At 46.9% G+C, this 17309-nt stretch overlaps 1 protein-coding gene across 1 annotated transcript in view; it reads right to left on the reverse strand.

The window, feature by feature from the left end:
• ISM1 (isthmin 1) overlaps positions 1–17309 on the reverse strand; it is a gene marked incomplete at both ends in the record, with an annotated part of 78292 nt that overhangs the window by 2133 nt on the left and 58850 nt on the right. The window contains 3 exons of the mRNA XM_079718610.1: positions 4540–4629; positions 8939–9082; positions 17011–17275. Coding sequence (XP_079574736.1) covers positions 4540–4629; positions 8939–9082; positions 17011–17275 — 499 coding nt within the window. The remainder of the gene's footprint in view (positions 1–4539; positions 4630–8938; positions 9083–17010; positions 17276–17309) is intronic.

Genomic DNA, 17309 nt, shown 5'->3' on the forward strand with positions numbered 1-17309 from the left:
CCCAGCCGCTCCACGGCATGTGGGATCCTCCCGGACTGGGGCATGAACCCGTGTCCCCTGCATCGGCAGGCGGACTCTCAACCACTGTGCCACCAGGGAAGCCCCTAACTTTTTATTTTGTATTGGAGTATAGTCAATTAACAATGTTGTGATAGTTTCAGGTGCACAGCAAAGTGACTCAGCCATACATATACATGTATCCATTCTCCCCCAGACTCCTCTCCCATCCAGGCTGCCACATCACATTGAGCAGAGATCCCTGTGCTATAGGGAAGGTCCTTGCTGGTTGCCCTTTTTAAATATAGCCGTGTGTACATGTCAACCCCAAGCTCCCTAACTATCCCTTTCCTCCACCCTTCCGCCCCTGTAGCCATAAGTTCATTCTGTAAGTCTGTGAGTCCGTTTCTGTTTTGTAAATACGTTCATTTGTATCATTTCTTTTCAGATTCTGCATATAAGCGATATCATGTTATATTTCTCAAGCCCCTGAACTTTGACCTACCCTCTGCCTGGGCCAGCATATAGCCTCTCCTTAGGGGTCCCTACCGAAAATAGGCTGGTCTCAGGGCAGAACATTCTCTGATGCCCTATCTGACCTCACCAGCCTTCCTTCCCAATGCCTCATGTGGGGTTCTTCTAGCCTTATTTACTCCTCTGTAAAAGAAAACTTTTGCCTAACCCTTGAGAGGCTTGCAGGCCTATAGACACAGTGTTTTCTCTATTGCAAATAGGCCCTTTCCCTTTTGCAATAATCCTTTGAATACAGTCTTTGAAGAGAGATTTTTTTAAATTTGGCGGGATATGGATATTATCCACCAGTTCCCATCAGTCACTGATAGGGGGCTGCTCCTGGACTTCTGGATGACTGTGGATTCATGGGCTGGTGGCTCTGGGGGCCAGAGCACGCCATCAGGCAAAGAACCACAGGGGCTGCTGGGGTGTAGGGATGTGGTGTGGGCAGTGGCAGGTTTCCCATCGCGTGTGGCTCAGGAAGCTGCAGTGGGTAAGATGAGCCATATCTAAAGCCACCCACCATGGTGGAATGTGGGGTGCGTTAAGGGGGCCAAAGCAAAAAGTGCCGCGGGTGCTAAAAAGTGTCATTTCTATCAGTGCAAGTCAGGGCGTGCTTCAAGGAGTGTGTGACACCGAGCTGGCCCTGAGGCTCTTCAGGGCTGCATGGTGGCCGCAAGTGTCCTGCTCAGAGCTCCTGCAAGGAAGCCTGCTGGGGGCACTTTGCAGCCTGGTGGCCTCCAGCTGTAGCCGCTGTGGATCTGCCGTGGTTTCCACATCCAGGTTGTGCTCCCCCGGGGCTGCTCTCGGTCGATGACTGAGCCTGGTGTGGGTGCTGCCCAACGGGGGACCCCTTTGTCAGGCAGCCTTTGCTGGGGGGGTCCCCGTTGGCATGGTCCAGACTTTCTCAAGCTGCTTTGAGGCCCTTGCTTCCCAGTCCTCCTTCCTTCCCTCCCTCCCTGTGCAGGGGTCAGGCCTGCATCGTGGTCTGAAAGCCTTCCCTGCCTACTCCTGCTGCTTCTCCTCTATCCTGCCCGGGCGCTTCCCCAGTGACTCTCTTGAATGTCCGATCCCATCTCAGAAGGCTGGACCTGACTCAGACTACATACAGGAGCAGAGATGGGGCCAGGCGAGAGGAGGGCCATCCAGGTTGGTGTCAACTGTGCAAACCACAGTTAAGCAGAAGAAGCCTGGGGGCAGGGTGCTTGTTCAGTTTCCCTGGAGCACAGGATACAGGGAAGGAAGGTTGTTAGTGTCAGGTCATGGGGTCTTCAGTGTGGTTTAGGCTCGTTTCAGAGGGCACTAGGGAACCACTGAAGGTTTCTGAGTGACAGTGAGCTCTTCACTGAGCTATGCAGTAGGAACAAAGATTCAGTGCTGATGCCAACTGTAAGAGTCCAGGTGAGATACTCTGGGAGGGAACAGCGGGTGGGGTCAAGAGTAGTCGGGGAGGTAGGGCTGCCAGGCCTTTGTGGGTGTGGGGGGAAGGGAGGAAGGTATCAGAAGTGACTCTCCAGCTCTGACCCAGGTGCCTGGGAGGCTGGTGGTGTCATGAGTGAAAATCAAACGGTCGGGCTTGCGGGGCAGCTTGCAGGGGTGCTCAGGTTTCTCTTGAGGGATATGAGAAAGAGAGAGCTGGGGCGCCTCCCAGGAGCTCGGAAAGGCCTGGCCTAAGATGAAACACCTGGGCTCTTGGGCCAGACTGCCTGGGATCGAATCCCAACTCAAGTGGCTTTGTGACCCTGAGCAAGATATTCTACCTCACTGTGCTTCGGTTTTCTCATCTCTAAACTGGGTATAAAAATTGCACCGATCTCCAAAAGTGCAATGAGGATTAAAGCAGAGGGAAAGCAGGGAGTACACAGAACAGGGCTGAGGATGCTGCCTGCGGGGATGGGCTGAGTGCTATGGTTCCACCCCTGAGAGCCCCTGACTGAGCAGTTGCATAGAGATTGGAGGGTCCATCCTGGAAAGTGTGTGTCTGCAAAGCCAGTGGGGGTCTCCCTCAGAGGGCAGGGTTTGCAGAAACAAAATTCAGCGAGGTCCCAGAAAATAGCTTTGTATTTTTCCTCCAGAGTAGAAAGTCATCATAATTCATGTACAGGACATAGGTCCTTTGACTTATTTTTTTATCAAATTTACATGGAGTATTCAGTGTGAATGTTCTCAATGCTTTACAAGTATTAACTCATTTCACTCTACAATAGGTCTAGGAGGTAGGCACCATTACCTTAGACCATTTTACAGATCAGAAAACTGAGGCAGAAGTGGGTTAAGAAACTTGACCTTGTGCTAGTCAAGCTTTTCTCATCTCTGCTGGGCATCTTCCGTTTGTCCTTCTACAACCTTATTCCACATTTTTCCTTGCCATGGAAGGCTGCCCTGTATGCACCAGATCTGTGGGCTCCCTGAGCCCTGGTTTCTAATTGGGGTGAGCCAGTGGGAGGACCGGGTGAGGGACCAGAGGGAGGGAGGAGCGAAGTCAGGGTATTGTTCCCGAGGCTCTTCCCTCACTGTTACAGGTTGGCTACCTCCTTCTGGGAGCTGGAAGTGCTGTCAGGCAGCCCTCTCTACACAGTGGCTCTGGGAACCACTCCTTCCCCTGGTCCCTTCAGGCCAGTGGGTGGTAAGCTCCCCACGCTTGCCAGCCCCAGGGTTCTGTACAAGCCCTTCTTGGTTTCCATCTACCTGCTCACACCTTTGCCAAAAGGCCCTCATCAAATGCTCCTCTATTACCTGATCTGCGTGTGAGCCTTGTCTGTTCCTGCCTAGAACCTGCCTGACCCACCATCCCCCCTCATCTCTGTGTGTCCTCAGCTGCCCATTGGGTGCAGCTGGTCCCATCCCCTGTGAAAGGGCAAATAGCTGCCTGCCTGTGGGGTGAGATATGGGGAGGCCTGAGACACTCTCTTCCCCAAAAGCCTATCTTGTTGTTTTATCATCTTATGCAAAATTCCCGCATGTAGTCTTTAATTTTTTTTTTTTTTTTTTTGCGGTACGTGGGCCTCTCACTGTTGTGGCCTCTCCCGTTGTGGAGCACAGGCTCTGGACGTGCAGGCTCAGCGGCCATGGCTCACGGGCCCAGCCACTCCGCGGCATGTGAGATCTTCCCGGACCGGGGCACGAACCCGTGTCCCCTGCATCGGCAGGCGGACTCTCAACCACTGTGCCACCAAGGAAGCCCTAATTTTTTTTTTGTTTGTTTTTGGTCAAATGCATTGTGTGTGCAGAAGGCTTCTGCTAATGTTTTGGTTGAATGTGAAGGACTGTGATGGAAACCCCGGGCAACAGAATTTCCAAACTGACTCCAGTGTGGCTGAGGAGGGCAGAGTGAAGAGGTGAGGAAAGGGTTTTGGTGGGGGGGCTGGCAAAAAGAAATGGGGCAGGAGTCTTACCGTTCTGTAATATAGAATTACACCCAGAAGCACGTGGAGCTATTTTTATTCAGCAAGCTTTCCCCTTGCTGAATAGACACTTTCAATTTTGTTTGGTCCACGTCCAGTGTACTTGAGCTAGCATTTCCGAGCAGATGAGTATCAGGGTGTACCAAAGGGTTACGAAAGATTCACGTGGCGGGGAGTGAGATGGGGGAGGCATAATGTCGAGAAAGTTCCCGTTCTCTTCCTTCCTCCCCCCCGTCGTTCTGCTGGAAAACTGACATCACCATTTCTTGATTTTACTGGGGACACTCGGTGAGAGTTGGGAGAAGAGATGCCCTGAGGCTCGAGGCCCGAGTGTGGACGGATTCCGAGCTAGGGGCAGGGCACCCCGCCCGCGTGCTATGGATGCTGCGTGGCTGATACAGCAGAGCTGCTGGGCTCCGTCTGGTGTAGGAGGAATGGGGCGGCTGCTCTCTCTTGCTTGGTGTATATTCAGCGAGCAAGAAGTATGCTGAGAAAATTGGACCCCGTAAGAGGAAAACGAAACATTTAAATGGATCCAAGGATGGCACGGCAAAGGTAGAAGGAATCTCCAAAATGCTAGATCAATATTTGGATGGAAAAGCAAAGAAAAAAAACCTTTTCTTACCAACTTCGAACAGTTTGGTGGCATTAAACTCTTCACTTCCTGCAAGCAGACTCACTTCGGTGGCAGCTGTCCTGAAGGTGTCTTCGATTCCTAAACACAGACAGGAGCTCGTTTTCCCTAGTTACATGGAAAAAGTCAGCCCTCCACCCCACAACCCCCCGCCCCACTGGCAAATAAAAAAAAACAAATACACTTGAATAAAGCCTTTTTTGTATTCATTACTACTCATGGGCAGAAACTCGCCAACAGAGGAAACAGTAAAAAGCAGGTATAGAGCATAAAATATATTAAAACCCCAGATACCATTTGCAGCATGAAATCAGATCCAAATGTGCCTGAATGTGCCTAAGAAACTCATTCCTTGGGCCTAGGAATGGGATTTTGGGTGGTGCGGGATACGCGTCAGGATGGCTATCTATCTAGAGGTGTCAGGATGGCAAACTAAACTAGAGGCTGTAGAGTGTAGTGGTTGACAACTTGTCTCGTGGTCACCACCAGTCTTAAGGACTGACTCACTGGGTCCAAATCATTACTAGCTGTGTGACCCTGGGCAAGCACTGGAACATCTGTGTGACTCAGTTTTCACAACCATAAATGGGGGGGACCAATGACCCACCTCATAATGCTGAATGAATTAAATGAGTTATGTGTAAAGAAAGCACATAGAGTACCAAGTGGTAAGTGTTGGCTGACCTTTTCCCCTTGAATATTTGTCTAGTTCATTTTGAGGATGCAGCCGTCCGTAGCTAAAGACCAGATCTCTCATATGCTGGGACTTTTAGCATTGCTGCTGATGTTTCAAAAAGAATAAGCTGGGGGAGCAATGAATTGGGAGCTTGGGATTAGCAGGTGCAAACAATTATATAGAGAATGGATAAACAGCAAGGTCTTACCGTGTAGCACAGGGAACTATATTCAATATCCTGTGATAAACCATAATGGAAAAGACTATGAAAAAGAATGTGTATATGTGTATAACTGAGTCACTTTGCTGTACAGCAGAAGTTAACACAACATTGTAAATCAACTATACTGGAATGAAATAAATTTTTAAACCCCCCCCCCCAAATTCAAAGTTGAAAAAAAAGAATAACCTGGGCTTGTTATTACTTGCTCTGAGCAACTGAACCCAGCTTGCCTCAAATTTCCTGGTTCCCTCCTCTCCTCAAATGACCACCCCCACCCAGGCTTCCTTTGCAAACAAGAATCCCCTGCAAATGGGGCCAGTCAGGAGAAAGAGGAGCAGTGGAACATGGACTATTTGTTGGAGAACCTTGACTGTCTTGCTAAGCATGAGTTGATTTCCTTTAAGGGGCTCTCTCTGGTTTTTTTGGGTTTTTTTTGCGGTACGCAGGCCTCTCGCTGTTGTGGCCTCTCCCGTTGCGGAGCACAGGCTCTGGATGCGCAGGCTCAGCGGCCATGGCTCACAGGCCCAGCCGCTCCGTGGCATGTGGGATCCTCCCGGACCGGGGCACGAACCCGCGTCCCCTGCATCGGCAGGTGGACTCTCAACCACTGCGCCACCAGGGAAGCCCTCTCTCTGGTTTTATGTGAGGCCCCTAGAACTTATTTGTATGGTCAGCCTAAGGGACAAACTTTTACAGTGTAATCACTGCCAGGCCAGGGAGATGGCCTGTCCCATGAGTTCTTCCAGTAGAGCTGAGAATCAGGACACCAAAAAAGGAAAGAGATCCTGCAAAAGGAGATCCTTCATGTTCAAGGGAGCCCTGAAAAGCTGGAAGAGTCAAGAACAGAAAGGCAGAAAGGATGGAAGGAGGGCAAGTTCAGATGAGAAGAAAATGTATGAACAGGGCTGCTGGCCACGCTGCTCTCAGTAGTGAGAGAAAACAAGAAGGAAACATTCAAAATGGCGGCAGGGAAGATTCCTGCTATCAAGATACCTAGGTCTACTGCTTTAGTTCTGGGTGCCAGCTCTGGGAGAGAAAGCAACAAGCAAGCCCGCCCAAGCCCTGACATTAAATGCTGTCTGTATTCATGTGTGGCTGAGCTCAATACCCTTCCCCTTGACAGAGGTGTAAGAGTCTAATGGTTAAGAGCATGGATCCTGGAATCAGACTGCCTGGATTCAAATCCCAGCTGGACCACTTGCTGCCTGTGTGACTCTAGGCAAGTTAGCCTGTGTGTCTCAGTTTCCACAGCTGCCAAATGAGTACCATCATCAATAGCTAGTTCATGAGGTTATCGTGAGGATTAGATGAAGTGACACATGCAAAGACCTTAGAAATTTGCTTGATACTTAAATACTCAAAAAGTCCTACTCTTCATGAAACTCGTTATCATCTTTTTCCCTTCTTCATCTTCCCAATCTTCATCTTCATCTTCATCTTCATTTTCTTTTGTTTCATCTTATCTTCATCATCATCTTCTTCTTCTTCCCCTCCTTCTCTTCTTCATTTCTTCCTGCCTTCCTCCTCTCCTCCCTTCTCATATTATTATTATTTATTGATTTCTACCCATCCAAATCCCATCCCACCAGACTTCTAACTCTGCTTCATTATGATGAACAGGGGAAAGATCAGGACAAGCATCTTGATGGTTGTTCCACTTTTGGAAATCCACCTGCATGGCTGACGGGGGCTAGAAATGCCTCTTCTCACACCATCAGCCCTGTTTTCTGCACATACCCCTTTGCTATCACACACATCGCCAATCTGATCTTCTCTCTCCGCAGAAATCCCTTTGCTCTTCCACTTTTTTGTTCTAAATCTCAGCCTGAGAGATTTAGAACAGAGTTTCTAGAGGTAGAAAAAGGAAGTCTGGGGTGTGGGGTTCAAATGTTCTGCCTCTGAAATTTCTTTCGGAGGAAGCCATTTGGAGTGTGTGATTTCTTGGAAGAGCCCGAGATAGTATTTTAGGCTGGTTTTCTACCTGACCATGGGGAACACATGGTAGATGGAAAACTATAGACCAGGAGTTGGTAAACTTTTATGTAAAAGGTCAGAAAGTAACTATTTTAGGCTTTGTGGTTCACATATGGTCTTTTTTTATTGAAGTATAGTTGATTCACAATGTTGTGTTAGTTTCAGATGCATAGCAAAGTGATTCAGATATATATATACATGTATGTATATATATAATTTTCCATTATACGTTATTACAAGATATTGAATATAATTCCCTGTGCTATACCGTAGGTCCTTGTTGTTTATCTATTTATATATAGGAGTTTGTATCTGTTAATGCCAAATTCCTAATTTATCCCTCCCTGTTGGTAACTGTGAGTTTGCTTTCTATGTCTCCGAGTCTAATTTTGTTATGTAAATAAGTTCATTTCACATACGGTCTTGGTTGCATATTCTTCCTCCTCTTCTCTCTCTTCTTCCTCTTCCTCCTTCTTCATAACCCTTTAAAAATGTGTGGGCCATACTGACATGGGCCGTGGTTTGATAACTACTGCTATAGACACAATTATTTTTCACCCCAATATGGCCTCTCACCAAGTTTGTAATTAGTTAAGTTTCCAAAACACTGACAATGCAGTTTAAAGTGATACTTAACTGCCAAGTTGCCCCAATTTGCTCCCTCTGGAGCCTTCAGCAACTCTCAGGCTAACACATGGTTTTTCTGTAGACGGCCATTAAGCCTCTGGTCCTGGCTTCCTTATTAGACCATGAACGCCTGTCTTCATGTGTCTCTTTAAGGTACAACCCACCCCACATCAAAGTCTCAAATTAACCAGAATCCCTCCTTTAAATTAAGTACATGGTGGCATTGTCTTCTAAGTCACAGTTACTGCAATTGTGTATAAGGTTCAGAAAATCCATCTTGGGCCTCCCTGGTGGCGCAGTGGTTGAGAGTCCGCCTGCCGATGCAGGGGATACGGGTTCGTGCCCCGGTCTGGGAGGATCCCATATACCGCGGAGCGGCTGGGCCCGTGAGCCATGGCTGCTGAGCCTGTGCATCCGGAGCCTGTGCTCCGCAACGGGAGAGGCCACAACAGTGAGAGGCCCGGGTACCACAAAAAAAAAAAAAAAAAAAAAAAAAAAAGAAAATCCATCTTTTCATCCACTAAGCTCATTACTCGTCTCTTGTCCCAGTCTGGTCAGAATTCTTAGGAAAATCGTTGCCCTGTAGGAAGTCAATTTCTATAAATTTTAAAATATAAACTAAAAACTTCCCCAGACTCACAGATATAGAGAACAAATTAGTGGTTACCAGTGGGTGGGGGGCGGGGAGGGTCAATATAGGGGTGGGGGCATGGTAGGTACAAAATATTGGGTATAAGCTAAGCTACAGGGTTGTATTGTATACAACATGTGGAATATAGCTAATATTTTGTAATAACTGTAAATGGAGTGTAACCCTTAAAAATTGTATAAAAAGATTAAAAAAAAAAAGCTGCCCTTTAACGTGGAGCCACACCCCTGCGTAAACCCACCTGGGCAGTTTGGACGGTCACACGTCCTAGATTCGGTTGCAGTGCATGCGTAGCCACAAGACCTGGTCCGTTTCTGGTTGCCGTTCCCACAGGTGACGCTGCAAACAGACCAGAGACTCCAGTCTCCCTCACCATCTGTAGAATCTGGAACGGAACCAGGGAGGTGGTCACCAGCCTTCGCCAAAGAGTCCCCAAATCTCCCCCATTGAACTGCCAGCCACCTGTCCATTTCTGACGCTCCCATCGTTAGAGGGGGCCAGATGCCAGCTGAAGTCGAAAGCCTATGGCTCCAGGGTTCATTTTAGGGATTAGCTTAGTAATGGCAGGGACTCTGTCTGAGGTTTTGGGCACATGGCCAGGGCCTGCCCCCTAGAAGGTGCCCAGTAAGTGCTTGTTGAGAATGTGTACATTCACAGAGTGTGGAGCCATGGAATAATATGGTAGGGATTTTCCAAAATGACCACCATCAGTTCCTTCACACACAAAGAGAGGAGTCACATGATGGGCCCCCAAAACACTACACATGGGAATGAAGCCTTCTTGTACCTTCCAGGCACTTCTCAGTGGACAGCTGATGCCATTGGCAGTAGAAGAGATGCCCAGTGGGGCCCCACCTGAACTCCTGAGCCACAGAATCATGAGAAATAATACACTGCTGATGTTTTAGTCACCAAATTTTGGAATGGTTTGTTATGCAGCAGTAGATAACTGATACATAATGGTAAAGCTAGAAATGGTCCTTGAGGTCATCACTCAACATCCATTCAACAAATACTGAGCCCCTATTATGTGCCAGGCACAAATCAGGGTATGTGAGATATATCATTAAATAAAGCTTTCAAAGATCTCTGCCCTGTGGTACTAATATTTTTGTGAGAAGATTCAGACAATAATCAATAAACACAAAAAAGAAGAGTAAATTATACAATATATCAGAAATCGATGAATGGTATGGAAAAAGGAGAAGTGGACCAGACTAGGGGGGCCTGGGAGTGTGAGAGCCGTGAGAGAAGTTGGTATGTTATCTAGACTAACTTCCTCTTTTTAAAAGTAAGGAAACTAAGTCCTGGAGTGCTTGGGTGACCCATTCAAGGTCATAAGCTAAGAGGAAGGAAAGCTTGGGCCCTAGTGCTAAATCCTTGATTTCTAAAGCTTGACCCTTTCTGCAGCATCTCCCCTCTGAACTACTTTTTCCTGCTTTATCCAAATCTTCCTCCAGACTTGGGGCCTCTGCCAGGGCCAAGCACCGAGCCCCAGACATGTGCCTCGCAGGGAAGGGGGTCAGCTCTGCTCAGAACAGGTCGCGGTGATCATGATTACTTAGGCCTGGCAAGAATGCAGTCCACACATGTTTCTACCTGAACCGTGGGCCCCGTGCCAGGCTCCCAGGCCATCGTTTACAGGGTGATCACTCTGAACACCGCTCAGGCAAACCCAGGGCCGCTGAGTCTCAGCCCATCATGCAAAGTTGGTGGGGGGATTCCTGGTCCTCTTCCCTAACCCAGAGCCAAGAGTCTGCTCACACCTCACCTGCTCCCAGGGGCCCCATCCGTTTCTCCCCACTTCCCAAAAGGGATTTTTCCAAACTTTGATTTCTTTGTAAGACATGGTTTTCCAGCCACAGGGACAAGCAGATGTTTGAAACTACTGCCTCATGTGAGGGAGGTGGGCATGCTTCCCCCCATCAGCTGCCTCCATCTCTCCCATCTCCTCCTGGGCATTAACGCAGTGGAACTGGACAGACCGCTGAGGAGGGGGCCGTGGCTACTCCCTCCCAGACCTCTTGGTAAACTCTCCGAGAACACGAGGGATGTGCCTGGAACAATCACAGGATAGCACTCCTGTCAGCCGGTGTATCCATGTGTAGCAGGTTATACGCGCACGTGAACACACTCAGAGCCTCCTGTGTGAATCACCCGTACCAGATTTTGTTAAAGGGAACAACCACCACACCAAAAAGTCACCAGTAAAGATGGTACTGTTTTTAGACTCATAAGAAAGGGGCAGTGGATCAGTCGGAAAAAGCTGATTAAATCACACAGGTAGAGTCCATGTCACCTGTGGGGTGCGTACCGGCCTAAGACATGATCCAATGATGCCAAGAGGTGTCCTGCTTGGCTCAGTAGAAGCAACGGGGCCTCAACCATCTAGAAATTTCTGGCAACCTTTCCTCCCTGTTGCAATAATTTTGGGAGATATCATCCCTGAACTTTGAGATTTTAGCATTAAACACACCATTTTGGAATCTCTGCCGGAGGTAATGTCTTGTTTTAGTTTCTTGGATCTGAATTACTGAATGCTAATACTGTGTCTGATGATGTGAAAAATGACTTCCGTAATTCTTCCTGTATCCACCCCCTTGGTTACTACCTTTTCACACCAACCCCAGTCTGGGCCATGTGACTTGCTCTGGCCAATGAGAAAATAGAAAATATAATGCAGACAGAAGCTAGCAAAGTGCTTGTGCATTAGGGCTTGCCTTCTCACTGTAGAGAAGTCTTCCACCACCACATGAAGAGCCTGGACTAGCGTCCTGGAGGGTGAGGGACCAGAAGGAGAGAGGCTCAGATATCATCCCAGCACCCCCCGCTGTCCAGCTGGGACCCCATCATTGTGAATGAAGCCATGCTAAACCGTGCAGCCCCAGCCAAGCCCTGAGCAGAACAACAGTCCAGACAATCTGCAGACTCTTGAGAGAGAAGACATTTGTTCTTTTAAGCCACTAAGTTTTAGGGGGGGTTTCTAAAGCAGCAAAAGCTAACTGTCACAAATACACTATAACAACCCTCCCTATGCTATGCTCTCTGGATGGCTAGCAGACCCTGGAACCATGACGGATTTATTACTTCACTAAGTGGCTGTCTCCATGTCTTTATTTTATTTTATGTATTTATTAAAAATTTTTTTTTCTTTTTAAAGATCCAAATCACATTTAATGAGATTAAAAACTACTAAACCTGAGGTTTATTTATTTTTTTAATGGATAGGATTAATGGAAGATTCAACATGGCAAAAAAAATAGACTGGTAAACTTTAAGACATAACAATAGAAACTATCCAAAATGAAACAGGGAGAAAAAGATGGATTAAAATGAACAGAGCATTGATGAATTGTGGAATGACCTAAAGCATCCAAATACACATGTAATTATAGTCCCCAAAGTGGGAGGGCAGGGGTGGAAGTGGGGGTAATAGAAAAAATATTTGAAGAAATAATGGCCCCAAATTTCCCAAATATAATGGAAACTGTGGACCCACAGATCCAAGAAATGCAGCAACCCCCTAGCACAAGAAACATGGAAAAGACCACACCAAGGCCATGTCTTTATTTTAAATGCTCACAAAGTCATTTATTTTCCAAACACTTAAAAATACTGGTCCCCCAAAGTTAGGCACAGAACATGTATACAGCCATGTGGCTGATCCTTTCTATTGGGCTAGCAACGAAGTGAAACAACCTCTTGGGGAAAAGTGGGCACGTCAGCCCTTTCTCTGGAAGTGTCTGTAGCATACAGCCCCTGATGAACACCCCATCCAAGCCCCTCCTCGTGGGGATTTCTATTTGTTTAATGTGTTTGCAGGAGAGAAAGGGAAGTTCTGACTGGGGGACAAAGCTTTGAGGGCAGTATCCCTTTCTGCTATAATAAAATAAGCCTGTTCTCATTGGCTCACCTACCAGGGCATCACTCAGAGCAGAAGATGAACTTGAGCAGCAGTAATTACAAAGATGACAACAAAGACAGCAGAAAACAGTCCCTGAGAACACTTACGTGGTGCTTGGACAGCCCCTATCTGTGACCTCAAAGAGCTTGGTGAGGGCAGAGAACAATCCACAGGGCAGTGGGCTGAGGGCCGGGTTACAGGGATGTTGTTTGAAATTTTAAAGTGGTCATTATACACTTTCAGGGCACTAGAGTTCTGTGGGCCAGTTATAGTGTTTGGGCAACTGAAGTGACTTGGGTCTTGGCTCGGCCACTGGAAAGCCTCTATCCTAATCCTAGATGATAGTGGCTGCCAGTTATGGAGGGCCTGTCTTAACCAGCTCCTCTGTCTACACACCCTGATTGAACTCCTATAACAATCCTGCAAGGTAGGTAGAAACACTCCCCTTTTATGGATAAGGAAACTGAGGCTCAGAGAGGTTAAGGTACTTGATTAAGGTCACACAGCTCAAACTTGGCAGAGCTGGGAGTAGATCTGAGATCTGCCCGCTCTGGCCATATCCTGTTCTATATCCTGATATTCCAGCAACTTTGATTCCGGCCCCAGCAGCCCTTCCTTAAGATACTCACTTATGTGGCCATAAATTAATGTTACAAAGAAAAACCCTTGCAAAAAATCACCGTGAGATCCATTAAAATAAGACCGTGACCTGTCAGAGGATTGCAAAGGACTGAGTCCCAGCCCAGTTACACTAAGCCGTGTCCATCTGATTTCATTATGCAGGTTATTCAGAGCAATCTGGGGAATGGTATACTACTATTTGAAAGAAAAATATTTATTTGGATGCTTTCTTTGCCCTGGATGATACCTTAAGTATCTCAAACACATGCGGTCCAAAGTTGAGCCAACTCAATCACAAATTAGGTCTAACTTCTTCTGTTGTGTATTTTTGTAATTTATTCTACAGATGCTTTTACCTTCTACTTATTCATCTAGGATTTTTTGAAATACTCTTTGGCCACAGACATTTACATTCTTATTAAAAATCCTACCTTCAAATATTTGAGATAGACATCTTCCACTAAGCCCAGTTCCTGTGGCAATTGTAGCTGGTCTCAGATGAGGCAGCAAGTCCTCAGGTTCAGTGACGCTCACTGCTTTGCCACTGCATGGACCTCACCTTCCTGGGCTGTATATTCTCTTCTTGTATCCTCCACAGCACCCGACACAGGGATACATACTTAGAAATTGCTCTATACTTTCTTGTTGATTGAAATAAGAGAGGACTTAGCTCATCTGATGCTGTAAAGAATTCTGGAAATCACATGTTCCCTGTGAGTCAGACTGAGAAGCAGTAATTATTCATCCATGTTGCAAATGCTACTGAGTTACTGTAGCGTGTAAGCTACACACCTACAGTCTCGCTTCTAAAAGTGTGGTCCGAGGGCCAGCGGTGTCAGCTTCACCAGGGCTCCCAGCCCTTTCCGGCATCTACGGCTTCAGAAGCTGCCTTTACCAAGAGTCCCAGGTGATTTGTGTGCACATAAAAGTCTGAGAAGCACTGCTTTAGAGGTATCATAAGGGACAAGATTTTCTTTATAAAGTAGCAATCCTGATGTCTGGTCTAATGATGGTGATGTTACTAAAAGAGACTCTAAAATCACCAAAGATGGGAGTTTCCCCATGACCCAGGGATGCTGTAAGATCCAGATGCAGGGCACTCACTCCCCAGGTATTATAGATCTAGAAAGCTGGGGTGAAGGTGGCTCTGGTAGCCACAGTAACTGCCCCAGCAGAAGCAAATTCTATCCTCAAGACTGAAATGGAGGGAGTATTCTTAATGTTCATAAATTTGGCAGAATATATTCTGTAAAAGCTTTAGATGAAAAAGTTGTTTCTAGTGGTGGTCTTCAAACTTTAGTAAGCAAGAGAATCACCTGGTGACCTTGGTTGAAAAAAGAAATAAACAAAGAAGCCAAGAAAGACCCCAAGTCTCACTCCTGCACATTCTAGTTCAGTAGAAGGACAGCAGTGACCCTTGACCTGGACTGCACATTGGAGTCACCCACAGAGCTTTAAAAGACACTGATGCTTGGGCCCCACCCCCAGAGATCCCAAGTTAATTGATCTAGAGAGAAGTCCAGCCATCGGGATTTTAAAAAAATTGCCTAGGAGAGTATGAGAAACCATACTAAGAAACACTGGTCCTTTGGACCCCACTTTTCCAGATCAGAGCCTGCTGGAGGGCTTGTTCAAACAGATTTTTGAGACCCACCCCAGAGAGTCTGATTCAGCAGGCCTGGAGTGGGGTCTGAAAATTTGCATTTCTATTATGGTCTTGGGTGATGCTGATCAACTGGCTTGGGAGCCACACCTGGAAAACCATTGGTATATAGGGAAGGGGCTGGGGCCCAGGATGGGTGTTAAATTTTAACAGGCAAAGGAGGGATTCTGAGGTCCAGGGTTTGAGCCGCACTCAGAGAGACCTTGTTCCATGTGGTCTGGGCAGACAGGTTCAGCTTTAGTCCTGAACCCAGGTTCAGTTCCACCCTGGCCTTTTCCTCCCATTCCTATCTTCCAATCTAACTGTCCCTTTCTAAATACACTTTACTGTCCTAAAAGATGTGCTATTTATTTATTTTTCCAGAGAGGCAGAATAACATAGTAGTTAAGAGGACAGACTCTGGACCCAGACTGTCTGAGATGGATCCTAGGTCTTGACCCTTGAGGTCAAAGTTGCTTAACTTCTCCAGGCTTCAGTTTCCCCATCTGTAAAATGGGTCCCTGCCTCAGTCAGCTGATTAAATAAGCTCATCTGTGAGAGCTGCTATGAAGAGGAACTGTGAAAGGCAAGTGCGGTAGAAAGGTTGGCTACTGTTCCCAATCCTTTGTCTTGGAAAATAAATTGGACTTCTTCTGGGAAAGGAGAAGGTTTTACGAGCCTCCTGATTGGATGGGGTCTGGGAGCTCTCTTTATGCTCCCTTAGCATTGGATGTATAGCTCTGCTGTGGCACCCTTTGCTCTATCAGTTAACTTTTCTCCTTTTGTCCATAGATAGGTGAGATGCTCTTTAGGGAAGGACTGTATCTTAATCATTTTTGGATTCCCAGCACCTAGCACAGTGATGGGCATAAGACGTGTTCAATGTCAGTTGAACAACTAAATGATGTGGCTGGGAAAAACATGGTCTTACTCTTTTGGAAGTTGCCTAAGATCATCTATTAGCAGGTAGAAATGACTCTCTAATATACAACTGGTCTTTCTGCTGAAAAATGGGGGTAAGGGTGAGAATGCAAATGGTGCTAGACAAGTCATCGTCATAGAGTGTTCACTTAAGTCTGCTGAGGCTGAACCACAAGAATATCACGATGGTGGATGCATTTGTAAGATATCAAATACTCTCATTATAACACAAGGCACACTGCCTGATTCCTCATGAAACCTGGCCAGATGCTTTCTGAATCTGTTTCCTCTTCATCTAGGACACATAGGAAACATTTCCCAGCCTCCCTTGCATCTACGTTGGGCCATATGATGCGGTCTTGCCGATAGAATTTGAGCAGATGTGATATGTGTCATCTCCAGGTTGAGGGGGTTAAGAGCGTGTGTGCCTTTTCTAGGCTCTATCTCTCTACTGTCTGCCAGCAAGATGCAGAGCATCTAGTGGGTAATTTGCAGGCCCTCACAGTTGGTGGAGCTTCAAGATGGAAGAAGCCTGGGTCCCTGAATGACTGAGTGGAGCAGAATTCCCCCAACCCTATCTCCCATCCCAGCTTAAGTGAGAAAAGAACTTTCATTATTTTAAGTCATTGAACTTAGAAATTGCTTGTTATCTCAGCTATCCTACTCTAAAAGCAGGGGAAACTATAAGTCCCAATTTGGGGTCTTGAAATTTATTGGTGGGGAGGCCTCACTTTGACAACTCGTGACATACATGTCCATGAGGGTTTCCAAGGGCCACTCCACTGCCTACGATAAACATAACACAGTTGCCTGGTCAAAGGAGACAGCAGGGTACATCTCTTTTACTAAATTGATTTTTAGTATGAATTTTTACAGTCAAACACATGAGGAAGTGAACTTGGTGATTCTGTTATTTTGGAAAAAAAGAAAAGAAAATTTTTGGGAAAAATAAGGCAGAACCTCTAAGACCCCTAACTGAAAAAAAAAATTCTCTCCTAGGATAATTGGTATTATTTTAAAATTATAGTCTTTCCAGAAAAATGTGGCTTTGGGGGCCTCTTGGGGCTTCTGTGGACAGAGTGGACAGAGTCTGTATGAGGTCTGCCTCATTGAAGACCCAAAACCACACACTGTAAACGGGGTTTTGTTTGGCTCCATGTCCGCTGGGCCTCATCGTCTCATTTATTCTCCCCACCAATTTTATATTACTGGGTGGTAGACTCACCATATTCTGGCTGCTCTTTGGATTCAAAAGTCCGGTGGCCTGGGGCCGGACGGTCCCACCCCCCAGGGGGGTTGAGGAAGTTGCTGTCGTCTGAGGTACTGTCGTACTTGTAGTCCTGGTCCCCGCCGTTGGCCCTTGCCAAGGACAAGGACCTCTGCCACCAGGCCCGCCAGTCGGGGGATGGGACTGACCAGCTGGGCTTATTCTCCGGATGCTGATCTTTATCTGCTTCAGAGTCAGGACCGTCCACCACCTCTATGGTGACCTGAAGAATTCAGAACAGGCCAGGGTCAATGAGG

The sequence above is a fragment of the Hyperoodon ampullatus genome (genome assembly GCF_949752795.1).
Source record: "Hyperoodon ampullatus genome assembly, chromosome: 14".
NCBI classification, from domain to species: domain Eukaryota; kingdom Metazoa; phylum Chordata; class Mammalia; order Artiodactyla; family Ziphiidae; genus Hyperoodon; species Hyperoodon ampullatus.